The sequence below is a fragment of the Phocoena phocoena genome, chromosome 13 (assembly GCF_963924675.1).
Source record: "Phocoena phocoena chromosome 13, mPhoPho1.1, whole genome shotgun sequence".
Classification (NCBI taxonomy): domain Eukaryota; kingdom Metazoa; phylum Chordata; class Mammalia; order Artiodactyla; family Phocoenidae; genus Phocoena; species Phocoena phocoena.
This window is the reverse complement of record NC_089231.1, coordinates 65,418,529-65,432,182: the sequence shown is the minus strand read 5'-3', so window position 1 is coordinate 65,432,182 and position 13,654 is coordinate 65,418,529. Positions and strand designations below refer to the sequence as shown.

The 13,654-nt window shown below is 59.4% G+C and overlaps 1 protein-coding gene across 2 annotated transcripts in view; it reads left to right on the top strand.

The window, feature by feature from the left end:
* Positions 1-13,381, top strand: part of BCR (BCR activator of RhoGEF and GTPase) — a 98,422-nt gene extending 85,041 nt beyond the window's left edge. For both annotated transcript variants that reach the window (XM_065890508.1, XM_065890507.1), the window contains 7 exons: positions 8,235-8,294; positions 9,267-9,376; positions 10,679-10,818; positions 11,345-11,479; positions 12,243-12,348; positions 12,791-12,953; positions 13,292-13,381. In XM_065890508.1, the coding sequence (XP_065746580.1) occupies positions 8,235-8,294; positions 9,267-9,376; positions 10,679-10,818; positions 11,345-11,479; positions 12,243-12,348; positions 12,791-12,953; positions 13,292-13,381 (804 nt within the window). The remainder of the gene's footprint in view (positions 1-8,234; positions 8,295-9,266; positions 9,377-10,678; positions 10,819-11,344; positions 11,480-12,242; positions 12,349-12,790; positions 12,954-13,291) is intronic.
* Positions 13,382-13,654: the final 273 nt, after the last annotated feature.

Here is a 13,654-nt window from a genome sequence, read left to right as displayed (position 1 = left end):
CAATGCGGACTTCATTCCAGGGGGCTGTCGAAATAGGAGAGAGATGGGGCTCAGCTCTGAAAACAAGGAAAGGTGGGAATTTACCACCCGGGGGACAGGGAGCAGATGGAAAATGACTGAGAACATCAATAATGATGGTAGTAAGATAACACCAGGGCCAAGGGGGGTTCTGGCTAAGCCGACCTAATGGGACTCTTGCTAAAGACAGACCCAGGTGATCAGACATCACCAGGGGACGGTGGGGAATGAGTAGCTTGGTCAGATGTCGAGGTTGCTTAGATATCGAGCAAGCGAGGATGGGGGATTCTTGCTAAACTGACCTAGCAGGATTCTTGCTAAAATTGACCTCTTGAGGACATGCCCCAGGGACAAGACCTACAGGCATACCTCAGATATACTGCAGTAAAGCGAGTCATGGGAATTTTCTGGTCTCCCAGTGTGTATAAAGGTTATGTTTACACTGTACTGAAGTCTAAGTGTGCAGTCGCGTTGTGTCTGAAAAAACAACGTAAGTACCCTAATGAAAAAATACTTTATTGCTGAAATATGCCAGGCAGCATCTAACAATGCAGGGTTGCCACAAACCTTCAGTTTGTAAAAACACGGTATCTGCAGGGCACAGAAAAATGAGGGGTGCTTGTAGTTGGAAAGCAGCTCTGAGAAGCCTGTAGATTTGAGTCAAGGAGAGACTGTCAAGTCCCCCACCCCCACTGCACCTCCTGGGACCTGGGGTGAGTCATAGCTGTGTCCGCCCAAACTCGTTTCCTCACCTGTAAATGGGTGGGGGGGCATGGAGCTGTGCGTGGGGGCCTTCAGTGTCAGCTGCTGCTATTACTATTATTATTTGTCGTCACTGTTGTTAGTGGACAAGGCTGGCTTTGGCTCCGCCCCCTCATCTCTGCTTCCCTGGGAGACACGGTGGGAAACCCCACTTTTGAGCCATCATCACCCCGGGGGGGATCCCAGAGGGGCAGGAGGGGCGTTGGTGACTCAGGCTGTAGGCGGCCGGGGGGGACCTTGTTTATGAATCGGGATCCTCAGGAGGAAGGAGGAAGGAAGTCAGGGGAGGGTGGTCATGCCAGCGACACCCTGGGACCCCAGCCAGGCCTCTTTCTCCCTCCCCCTCCCCCACGGATGCCTTTTTTCTGTGGAGGGTCCACCTCGGGGAGGGCGTCCATGACTCCCGGGGCCCAGTCTTCCTGAGTTGGGGCTTTTCCCAGTAAATCCAGGTGCCTTCCGAGCCGGGCCATGTGCGAGGGGTGTGTGGCCCTGCGTGTCCTGCTGCGGGGTTGGGGGAGCGACGCATGCCTACATCCCCCAGGTGCTCCCTGCCCCAGGTACACACCTTAACTCGGAAGGTCAGTGGAGAGCCCTGCCCGTTGGGGGGGGGAGGTGCAGCACCCCAGAGTGTCCGAGGGGCGCCATGGAGAAGTGGGAGCCAGCCAGGGGTCAGCGGGCCCCAAGGGGCCAGGGATGGAAATCGGACACACCTGCCTGGGCCAGAGGTGTCAGTACCATCTGGGGAACTCGGTCCCAGTCCCCCAGGTTAGGGTTCCGGATCCATGTGTTTTTACCCCCCTGTTGGTGTCGGTGAGTGGTAGGTTCAGGAACCGCTGGCTGGACTCTCAGGTTTCGGCCCCTGCTCTTCAGGTGACTGTCCTGGGTGAGTTGCCAGGTCCCGCTTCCCTCCCCGAGAGATGGAGCCCCCGCGAGAGGAGGGTGGGGGACTCTCCCTCCAGAGCCCAGGGGGGGTGAGCTGGTTAGCTCAGAGCACCAGCCAGGGACCAGGAAGGAAGAGGGACAGGCTGTCCAGTGGGGATGTGGCCCCAGGATCGTTGCGGGCAGGTGTAGAGGGTCCAGTGAGCTCCCTCTTCAAGCCAGATCTGAGGCTCAGCGAGCTGTCCGTCCTCAGACCCCAGGAGCCCGCTGTGCCACCCTAGTGATCGATGGCCTCCGTGCGCCAGGCCCCGGGGAGCCTGAGGACAAGAAGACAGCTGCCCCCAGGCTTCACGGTCCAGAGCTCAGAAAGGAGGATGCTGCAGATGGGCCTCGAGGCGGAGCAGGCCCTGCCTGGGGCAGCCAGTGGCCTCGATGGTGCAGTTATGTCAGAGCGAGAGAGGAGTCAGGACAGACGCCTTCACTGAGGGTCATTGCGTCTGGGGCTTCAAGGGCTGGTTCCCTGGGTGGAGATGAGCACATCCTAAGCTCCAAGAGCAGCCGGATTCATGGGGATGTACGGGGCGCCGTGGTCTGAGGAGTTGCTGGGCCAGGACAGGGGCCCCAGTGCCCCAGCATGTCCTGGGTAGGGAGCGGGGGGCATCACCAGGGTCAGCAAAGCCCAGGGAAAGTGGAGCCTCACGCTATCGTGAATTTCTTCCTTCAGTTTTCCTTCCCTCACTTCCCTGTGCAGTGTCCTGTCTCTTCTGCTCAGAGGGTAACTTTCTGTCACATCCTAGAATTTTTTCTGCTCCCATTTGCATTGCTCTTGTGTGTGTCTTGCTCAACTCACAACTCAGGTTCTGATGGGAGCATCAGAAGTGATTTTTTTTTTTTTAATGTTTTATGTCTCATGTGAGCCTCACGGGTGAGACTGGGGCCTCGGGTGTCTGGTTTGACCCTCACTTTATTTGAGACTACAGCTCTGGGCCGGCTCAGGGTGGGACACGGTTTCCCAGACTTCTCCCTCAGCCGGGAAGCTTGTACCCAGACTGGGTATGGGCCAGGGGGTCCAAATGTGCCCCTTTTGGGGCGTCCTGGCACCCACACTCCAGCCATCACCAAGCTGTGAAGTATACCCACTCAGTCAGTCTCCCCATTCGACCACCAGTTCTGGGCCATTGTGCCCCGGGAGCCCAGGGGAGTGCCTGGCAACATCACCAGATGTGGAGGTGCCACCAAGACTTGTACACACATGTTCTCAGCAGCACAGACCATGACAGCCTCAAACTGGAAAGAACCCAAGCATCTACCAGCTGCTGGTGAGTAGATAAACAAACTGTGGCGTGACCATACTGTGGAATAGTATGCAGCCGTAAAAAGGGGAGGATGTTCTGACACACTACAACGTGGATGAACCTTGAGGACCTTCTGCTCAGTGAAACAAGCCAGTCACAAAAGGACAAATACTGTCTGATTCCACTTGAATGAGGTACCCAGGGTAGTCAGATTCATGGAGGCAGAAAGTAGAATAGAGGCCACTGTGGGGGTGGGGGTGGACAGAGAGTTATTGCTTAATGAGGCGGTTTCTGTTTGGGAAGATGAGCAGGTTCTGGAGATGGACATTGGGGATGGTTGCACAACACTGTGTATGTACACGTTTACATTACGTATTATATGCATGTATGTGTGAGCACAGAGATACCACAGTGAATGAAACAGAGAAGGCCCTGTCCTCGGGCCGCTTGCATTCTAGCAGGAGAGATACACACCAGCCAACGTGTGGATAAGAGCCCTGGAGACCCGTCAGGCAGGAGGGAGATGGGGAGGGGGCAGCTGATCCTGTCACAAAGTCCCCGAGTCGCACCTGCCATCAGGATCAGCTCAGGACCATCCACGTTCCGTCCACATGGCCGTTCACCGTGCCAGGGCCACGTGTGCGCATGGGGATGGAGGTGCAGTGGCGGGGGGGGTCAGAGATGAATGGGGTGAGACGGTGTTGTAAAATGGGTGGTGATTGTTTTTTACAAACATTTGAGGAGGATTTTAGATGTTCAACTGTAAAAGTTGTGAACATGTAAAGCCACAAGAGCACATCCTTGTACGGATTCCCTGGGGTTTGTCCTGAAGAAGCATATCTCTGCCACCGTGGGGAGAGTGGTGCTGGGACCCAGTCCCTCCTTGGCTCTCTTGTGGTCCAGTTTGGGGCCCAGTATCTTTTCTTCGTTAACTGACATACCATGCAGTGCATCCCTTTAAAGTATGTAAGTCAGTGATCTTCAGTAACTTACAGCATTGTACAACCGTCACCAACAATCCTGTTTGAGAATGTTTCCATCCACCCAAAACCCTTGCCCCGTTCCCACCCCCGGGCCCGGGCTGACCCGCTTTTTGTCTATAGATTTGCTCATTCTGCGTGTTTCCTATAAACAGAACCATACTCCATGACGTGGTCTTCCTGACCGGCTTCCTCCACTTAGCAAAATGTTTTTGAGGGTCACCCGCCTCATAGAGCGTTTACTTTATTCCTTTTTTGCCTGGACCACATCTCATCCGTGTATCCGCTCACCACGTTTTGTTTATCCATCTGGTCGCCAGTTGATGGATACTTGGGTTGTCTCCAGCTTGGGCTTGTGATGGTTAATGCTCCATGAATGTGTGCACGGTCTGTGTGTTAACAGATGTTTTCCTCCTTCCTGTGTGGAGACCCATGAGGGGAATTGCCAGGTCAGGCAGCCAAGGTTAACTTTGTGAGGAGCTGCCCTGCTTTTCCAGAAAGGCCACAGCAGCTCACGTCCCCGTGGTGGTGTCCGAGGGCTCCTGTTTCTCCACATCCTCCCTGACCCTTGTTACCATCTGTCTTTTTGATTGGCGCTGTCCTTTGTCTTTTTGGGTGTTGCTGTGGCCTGGTTGGGGTTAGGGAAGGGCAGGAAGGAGTTAAAGATGGAGAGGATAGAGCTCCCGAGAATAGACTGGTGAGAGAAGCAGGAGAGCAGATTCCCCTCCTGGGGGGAGTCTCTGGTCCCCTCTTAGGGACCCCACTCCAGGGAGTGGGTTACAGTGCAGACACGTGGGTCTCAGTCGGGAGGGCTGGGGAGGCCCCGCTGGACCGTCCTGGATGTTGACGGTTTCCCGGCGGAAACTACAGTCTCCAATGAGGCTGGTGAGGAGGGAACAGCATTTCCATTTTGGACAGTTCGGTCCTGCCACCGCCCAAGCTGGGGTGGGTGAGAAGATGCCCCGGGGTTGTCCGTCGGTGACCCGTTTGGCCGTGTCTGCTACAGAGCAGGCAGGGCAGTGCCTGGTCCTCGAGCGCCTGCCCCATCCTCGCCCCCTCCCTGGCTGGTCGCACAGGACCGTCTTCCAGGCAGACCTTGGGGCAACCGCCCACATTTGTTTCTCGGAGGCCCCCCTTGCCCAGCCCTAGGAGAGAGAAACGGGGACCTGGACCTTCCTCCTAGGAAGACAGGTGTGAGCAGGCCCTGTGCCCACCCGGGCCCTGTCTCTGAGCAGTTGGCGCATTCCGTGCTGAGATCCCGACAGCGGCCCTGGGTTTTCCCTCGTCTGCCGTTTTCCGGCCCTCTCCCCTCCATGGTCCCCACTTGTTTACTTCCCTGTGCTTTCAATAGCCCAGGACAGGGCGCGCCAGCCTTGAGTGTTGTTTGGGGCTGGACGGAACCGAGGCACGGCCTCACCGTGTGTTATGCTGCTTCCACTCTGCTCAGCACGCTCTGTTTGTTGGAGCCGAGCCAGCCTCGGGACCGTCTTCCCACTGGAGCCGCCCGGGCAGCGCCGTGGCCCAGGTCTGCACTCTGGGGGCTAGTGCGCGCCCCGGCCGCTGGGGCCCGGTGGAGGTGGGGCTGGACGTCGGTGCTGGGGGTGGATGGTGGCACCAAACCCTCTTGTCGCTGGGCCAACTGGCTGTGCTCTGGGGGCTGTGGGATGTTCTCCCACCTGAGTCCAGCCCCGGCAGTGCCTGCCGTGATGGGGTCACTGGCTGCGGGGAGGTGGGAGGGTGTCTGTCCCCTGAGCACGTCTGCCCTGAGGCAGACTGGCCGGGCAGACACGGGTTACTCAGCGCCTCCAAAGTCACCGACAGGAAACCAGCCACTTGAGAAGGAAGCTTGGCTTTTCTGGGCTTTGGAGAAAATAGTGACGCATCGGAATTCCCAAAACCAATAGGCTGCTGGCGGGGGTGTTTTTCCCATACAAACAAAAAGTAGAACTCAGGGGTGATGGGAAACTTTTACCTTGGCAAGACTGCAGGGGCGGGGCTTCCCGAGAAGCCTGGTCAAAAGGCGGAGGAGGCCGGGAGCTCGCCACACTGCTGCCCATCGCGCTCCTGCCCTGCCACGCTCCTGTCCATTGCGCTTCTGTCCATCACACCCCCGCCCTGCTGCCAGCCCCTCGAGCAGCAGGGCTGAGGATGCAAGAGACACCATGTGCAGCCGCCCTGCAGGGCCTCCTGCGGTACCTCCACCCCAGCCGGGCAGGCCGGAGACGGGTGGCCTCTGTCGAAAAGCACCTATGTGCTTGCGGCACCGCCCTGTGGACACACATCCGAAGCCTCGTGTGCAAGAGCAAGGTGGGCCTGCGGGTGGGCCGGGGATTCCTGGGTGGGTGGTGCCAGGCAGGGTCCCTGCCGCCCGGTGTCGGGCTCTGTTCCCCTCCCTGTCCCTCTCCTGGTCGGCTGGGGCTGGGCTGTGTGTGCCAGTCTCTGTCCTGGGAAGAGGAGAGGGGAGAGGGGCTTAGTGATTACCGTTCTTTGGAAGGAAAGGAAAGGTATCTTTCTGCTGCCGTGTTTCCCTGTTTACAACTGCCAGATGTGGTGGGAAACCGTCCCTTTCCTTGGGAGCAGGAAGAACCGTGCCTGCCCCCTTCCTTCCTGGGCGGCCAGGACACGGGAGCTGGGGGTGAGGGACCAGCAGTGCGCGTCCTTCCCTCCCGCCACACCTGGTCTGGTTGAGAGCTGGGAGCTCCACTGGCCCCAGAGCTGTGAGGGCCCTGGTGTCACCCCCCGCACGCACCCTCCCCCAGAGGAGGTGTGACCCCAGCTGGGTGTCGGGAAGTACCACGTGGGAGTGTTCTGTGACTGCTCTCTGCTCACAGACCTGCCCCTCAGGGTAGGGTCCCCACAGCCCAGGAGTGTGGCCCCCGAGACCCTCCTGGAAGAGAAGGAGAACCTGTCACCGCATGGCCCAGGAGGGAGATGCTCTGCCTCCCTCTGTTTGTCTGTGTCAGTCTGTCCATGGCATTTCAGATCCTTGCGAATGGTACCCAGTAGGATCTAGAGGGGAGGTGAGGAAGGCTCACCCCCAGGAGTACCTGTGATGACCTCTGTGCCAAGCGGGGGCAGGGGGAGGGCCTGGGTGCACACGCCTGAGAGGTAGGGCTTCGGGGCCTCGCTTTCCAGCTGCCTCCCCTGCACACGGCCCGGGTGGCTGTCTCCTCTCCGGTCCCTTGTAGCGGATAAACAGGTGATGGCTGTCCTGAGCACGCTGTGCGCAGTACCGCCACGTGTTGGGGTGGGGTGCACGCGTGTGCAGCACTCATGAAGTGTGGTCCTGCTCTTAAGCAACTTTCTAGTAGCAGAAATGAACCATCACCCAAAGCAAGCGATGAAATCCCGGGGCACCGTGCAAGGAGTGCCAGGTTATGTGGTGTCGGATGGTGGCTCCCTGACCTCGCTTCATACCAGAATCACCTGGGCAGTTTTTGGTTGTGCTGCTGTCAATTCTGCGGAGACTGGGGAGGTATTTCTTTAACAAGAGCTCCCAGGTGCTTATTCGTCCAGCCCAACCCGCTGGTATAGAACATGCGCTCCCCGGAACAGGGGAAATGGAGCCCTTGTGGACAGGGGACACGCAGCCTGACCAGGAAGGTCAGGGCATCTTACACTAAACAGCAGGGTGCCGAGGACCGGCGCTCAGACAGCGCTCTATGCGATAGAAGCGAGAGGGGCTGCAGGGAGCCTTTGTCCAGCCCCCTCGCCAGTGGCATGATTTGGAGCTGGGCTCCGGGTCCTTCTGGGCCTGACTCTGAGCCATGGGCCCGGCCTGGACTGGAGACGCCGCCTGCACGGGCTCCCACAGCCAGAGCTCAGGGCAGTGTCCCCAGCTCTTGGATGACACACCCCCAGGAAGATGCTTTTGAAATCGGGCTTCCCAAAGTGTGTCTAAATTGACTGTTCAGCCTCCTCCGAGCTGCATGAAGCACCTCTGATGCCGGGGGTGGGGGCAGGGAGCAGGACGGCAGGGCTGCCAGCACTGATGTTAGCTCCCATTGGGAAGGGACCGGAGGAGCAGGGTACAGTCCCCGAGCTGTTGCTGACTCATCCCGGGGGCAAGCCTGGGCTACAGGCAGCAAAGGTCTGGGGGCAGGAGGGCTCTGAGGTGCCGGGGGCTTCTAGCAGGTCCTCTCCTCTCTCAGGACCCCTCTTGGTCTCTGGATAGCGGTGCTGGCCAAGGTCTGGCTCCGATTCGACTTAGACATGGAGAAGTAGCAGGCTCGGGCCGCTGCCCGGCCAGGCCTTTGCACAGACCCCAGGGCATCTGATAATCATGGCCCCTTGCTTTCAGCTGGACCCCCAGGCCCTGCAGGACAGAGACTGGCAGCGGACCATCATCGCCATGAATGGGGTATGTACCCATGGGGCTGTGTTGGCACCCGCTTCCTGCCGAAGGCTGGGGTGGTCCCGGTCTCTTCCAAAACAGTCAGAAGGAGGCTGAGCCTGAGCCGGTGTCTCAGGGGGAATGTGGCTGGAGGAGGCAGAGGCACTGTGGGGCAGAATCGCTGTGTGCAGGCAGGAGTCCGCCTGGTGGCTGGAGTGCAGTCACCCGCCAGGCACTGAGCATCCCTCCTCAAATGGCAATCCAGTGGCATCATGGGGACAGACAGGGCCTTGACCCTGGGGTCTGCCCGTAGAAACTGAGACCCCTGATTAGCCTTCAGTTCCCCAGAAGGATTTTTTTTTTAACATCTTTATTGGAGTATAATTGCTTTACAATGGTGTGTTAGTTTCTGCTTTATAACAAAGTGAATCAGTTATACATATACATATGTCCCCATATCTCTTCCCTCTTGCGTCTCCCTCCCTCCCACCCTCCCTATCCCACCCCTCTAGGTGGTCACAAAGCACCGAGCTGATCTCCCTGTGCTATGCGGCTGCTTCCCACTAGCCATCTATTTTACGTTTGGTAGTGTATATATGTCCATGCCACTCTGCCCCAGAAGGATTTAGACCTTAAAAAGAAAAAGTACTACCACACACCAAGAAAAGTCTGGGCACGTAGGACAAAATGTTACCATTTGATAGATAATTCATCTTTTTGTCATATTATTCTCTATACTTTTTCTCTAGTGTTATTGTTGTTAGAATTATATAAGAAAGAGAAGCAATGGGGTCGTTGGGGGAGGTTCTGCAGAAGCTGGTCCTTAGATCACCCTGACCATTCCTGGCTCTTGCTGAGTTGGACTAGGGGCCACCCCGCACCTGGACCTTGCCCTGTGCACCCGGGGGGGTGGATAGAATTGCTGAGATCCCGGGGCCCCTGGAAGCACAGGCTGTGAGGACCAGGAGGGTGAGAGGGTCGTGCCCCCTCCACTTGCAGATTGAAGTGAAGCTGTCAGTCAAGTTCACCAGCAGAGAGTTCAGCTTGAAAAGGATGCCTTCCCGAAAACAGACGGGCGTCTTCGGAGTCAAGATCGCCGTGGTCACCAAGTGAGTGGTGAGGGGTTGGGGCTCATGCGTCTCTCGTCCCTAAGGACCAAGGGCACCCCCGCCCCAGGTGTTTCTGGAGGAAAGAGCAGGTGTGGGTCTCCTGCTCCGTCCACAGTCACTGCACGGGGACGCCTCCCAGGCCCTTGGAGCACCGTGCTCGGCTGCCTCCCATGTTTACCATGAAAGGTGTCCCCATGAGCTCAGAGGTGTCCCACCCCCTTCCTGCTGCCCGCGGAGCTGCGCTTGGCAGGGTTTTCTTCCCTCGCTCAGAATTTGTCACGATCGGGCCTCCTGTTCAATGATGGAAACGCTGCCCCTTTGTCACGGGTCAGTTGCCAGGAGAAGCTTGTGTGTGGGTTTGAGGGCAGTTCTCAGGGACACAGGCCGCCTCCTGCCAGAATCCATTCGCTTCCCCGATTTGGAATCTGGCCGGGCCCTGACCTCGCTGGTCGTCAGGCAGGGACCTGCGTCAGACGCTCCCTGGACACCTTTTGTGTCCAAACACTGCTCACTGCTCCCGGCTGCACCCCAGTCGTCCCCCCCAGCACCTCCGGGTGGCTCAGGGCGAGAGCAGAGAGCACTGTCAGCAGGTGCCCCAGAGAAGCACTGCTTGCGAGAGCGTCTAGGGACAGAGCTTCACCGGGCTCCCGCATATGCAGTCACTAAACTAGACTGAAGCTGACCCTCCAGACAGCAAGTCTCCTGTGTTTGAAGTGCTCTTACCCCGGCGTCCTGCCTGGAGCTACTGGAATTGTCCGTTGTTAGGACGTGGAAGAGAAAAGTGTTAGAATCACAGGAGTCTGAGCACTGGCGTGAGGCAGCCCCATGGAGCTGGTCCTCTGGCCCGGCCGCCTGCTGGGCTTAGGGCTCACCTCTGCCCCAGGCCTGAAGGGGTCAGGATTTTCCTCTCGCACAGCAGGTAGGGGGCAGGGCTGAGACCGGGTCCCCTGACCCGACTCGGAGACCAGACCGTTTTCCAGGACCCTTGCAGTCACCTGTTAACCCAGGGCCTGGGATCTTTTAACTGACTTCCAGTGGCTGACCTCAGTTAGAAAAGCCTCCTGACTGTCCCTCAAAGGTCGTGTATGAATTGTAGGGTGTCCAGCCATCTGGAGCTGTCGGAAAGGCCCCGGTAAGATATAAGCAGTAATAATCGTGAGATCTCAGAACAGAGAGAGAACAACAGAGGGCTCTGGGTGTGCCCAAACCTGGGTGCTGCAGGTGTGCAGAGCGGTGCAGGGATGAGCCCCACTGCAGCCGAGCCAGGGCTGCCAGGCACTGAGGGCATCCCCTCCCCTGCAGGAGGGAGCGTTCCAAGGTGCCCTACATCGTGCGCCAGTGCGTGGAGGAGATCGAACGCCGGGGCATGGAGGAAGTGGGCATCTACCGCGTGTCCGGAGTGGCCACCGACATCCAGGCACTGAAGGCGGCTTTTGACGTCAGTGAGTGTCGGGCTGGGCAGTGCGGGATGGTGGTGTGGGCACAGTGCCCAAGCCGAGATCCCGGCGTGCCCGTTTATGTTACAACGAGAAGGAAATGGCACTGTGGGAGGAGGTTCTGCACAAGCCAGTTCTTAACCCGTCCTGACCACACGGGCGTGGCTCTTGCGGAGTTGGACCAGGGGCTCCCGTGGGGGCGGCCCCATCTTGCACCAGGGCTCCGCCTGCTTGCCCCTGGCCGGGAGTGGAAAAGAGGTGCCAACCAAAGCCCAGGGGTCAGTGCATCTGGCTGCAGAGAAGCCGGTGGAACTGCCCCAATGGCCAGATAAGGACACGAGACCCCAGAGGGTCCTGGAAGTGGAAGGGGGCAGAGCCAGGACTTCGGCATGGCCTGGAGCCATGGACGTGTGGGCCCACCCACAGTTACAGCTCCCTTTAGGTGGCCAGCATGGGCCCGGCCTGTGGCTCAGAGGGTAGAAGCGACTCGGGGTCCATTGTGGACCTTGTTCTACGTCTGTGCTCTCTCCAGACAACAAGGACGTGTCGGTGATGATGAGCGAGATGGACGTGAACGCCATTGCCGGGACACTGAAGCTCTACTTCCGAGAGCTGCCTGAGCCCCTCTTTACCGACGAGTTCTACCCCAACTTCGCCGAGGGCATCGGTGAGTGAGGGGGGTCAGGGGCGAGGTGAGGGAACCCGAGTTTCAGCCCAAACCCTGCGTGTGGCGGGCGACCGAGAACCAAGCCGGTCCCAAGAGGCCTCTGCCCATCCTCAGCGGACTGCCCGCTGTCCCGGTCCCTCCAAGTCGCCCGAGAGGCTGCAGCAGCTGGCGCTGCTGTGGACACGCCTGGGTGCGGGGTCCTGGAGGCCACTGTCCTCCTCATCTACCCCAGGTCCTGGCCCCGTCAAGCAGGGCTTCAAGCCCGACCTGACCCCCAGTCCACCTGGAGGGTTGGGGGCGCTGGTGCATGGGGCAGCTGCGGCCTCCGCACCTCCCTCCAGGGCCGTTCAACAGAGGACCTGGCCCCCTGGGTGCACAGGGTGATGTGATGAGGGGGCCTTGGGGCCTCGCGGCCCTCCTGCTTGTCACTCTTCCTGCTTTATTCCAAGCCCAGCTTCCCCTGCCTTGGGCTCTTCCGAACAGGAGGCGGGAACGGCCGAGTGTGCCAGGAGGGCAGCTGTGCCCGGCGCCTCCTGCCGCTGGTCCCTTTGGTGCTGTTGACCCCTTTGAGATTCAGAAAAGGCGTCCAGGGTGGCTAGCTCTCCACCCCAGCTCCCACCACAGCGTCCTCAGTGGGGGCCAGTGCTGTGAGGCAGGACGGTGACGGCCCTGGGCTGTCCTGTGTCCTCCGACACGGGCCCTGGGAGAGGCCTCCAGCCCATGCTTGTGACCCTGAGAAGTAACCGCCCCGTGCCCCCCGCAGCTCTCTCAGACCCTGTGGCAAAGGAGAGCTGCATGCTTAACCTGCTGCTGTCACTCCCGGAGGCCAACCTGCTGACATTCCTCTTCCTTCTGGACCACCTGAAAAGGTAACCCCAGCTCCTATGTGGAGGCTCAGGGCTCCGGGACCCCCAAAGGCAGCAATGGGGGGGGGTCCTCTGTGCCCCACTGTCTCCCTGGTGTCAGACTCCCCGGCACCCAGGGCCTTCTCTCTACACCTGCCCCGGTCTGTGGTTGTCCCCTCTGGGTACCAGAGCCACTGCCACCCCCATCCCTCTCTGCCACGGCGAGTGGTGTGCTCAGATCACCACCACCACCGCCCCCCACCCATCCCAGAACCGGCCCCTCCACCTGGTGGCCTTGAGCACTCTTCATCCCGGGCCCCTCTGACCCAGAAGAGCCAGGGTGGGGTCTGCTTTCTGCACAGCTGGGGCTGAGCCCTTCCTCCCGGGATGGCCTGGGTCCTTGCCCACGTCCATCCTCAAGATGGTGTCACAGCAGCACCCGCTCTTCTGCCTCGGCCCTCCGCAGGGTGGCAGAAAAGGAGACAGTGAACAAGATGTCCCTGCACAACCTCGCCACGGTGTTCGGCCCCACGCTGCTCCGGCCCTCAGACAAGGAGAGCAAGCTCCCCACCAACCCCAGCCAACCCATCTCCATGACCGACAGCTGGTCCCTGGAGGTCATGTCCCAGGTACGATGGCCCTTGCCACCCGGCCTTACACAGGTGGCCTCTGTCTGCCCCTCCCTGCGTCCTGCCGGTGGTTCCCACCGAGTTGTGCAGGGTGGGTGTCCAAGGTTTAGAGAGGGACTTGTCCGGGGCCACGAGGCAGGGAGGAGTGGGGAGGACCCAGGCCACCGCTTTTTCCTCTGTACCTTTGTGGGGTTTCTCAGGGCCCGCCCCACCTGGCCGTCCTCCAGGGGCAACCAGATCTCTTGCTGTGAGAGGCTTGTGTCACCAGCAGGGCCCTCGGGGCTCTGCTGGAAAGGCCTCTTCTCTGAGCCGCTGTCCCCTCCTGCTCTGCCCGGCAGGTCCAGGTGCTGCTGTACTTCCTGCAACTGGAGGCCATTCCTGCCCCAGACAGCAAGAGACAGAGCATCCTCTTCTCCACCGAAGTCTAAAGGCCCAACTCCACCTCCAAAATGGCGGCAGAACGGCCTGGGAACCTTCTAGGGAAACGGGCTATCCACAGAGCAGGAACCGAACCTTCCAGAGGAGTCATTAGGCCACCCCCCAGGGCCGGGTTGCTGCCAAGAGACAACTACCCAAGGCAAAAGGCCAAGTGGCCTGGGCAGTTCCAGGCCCACCTCCGGTGGGGCCTGGGAACTCTGGGCTGGCCTCAGACTGTGGTTTTCTACGCCGCCACCAGAGGGCGCCCCAAGCCAGCCCTCGTG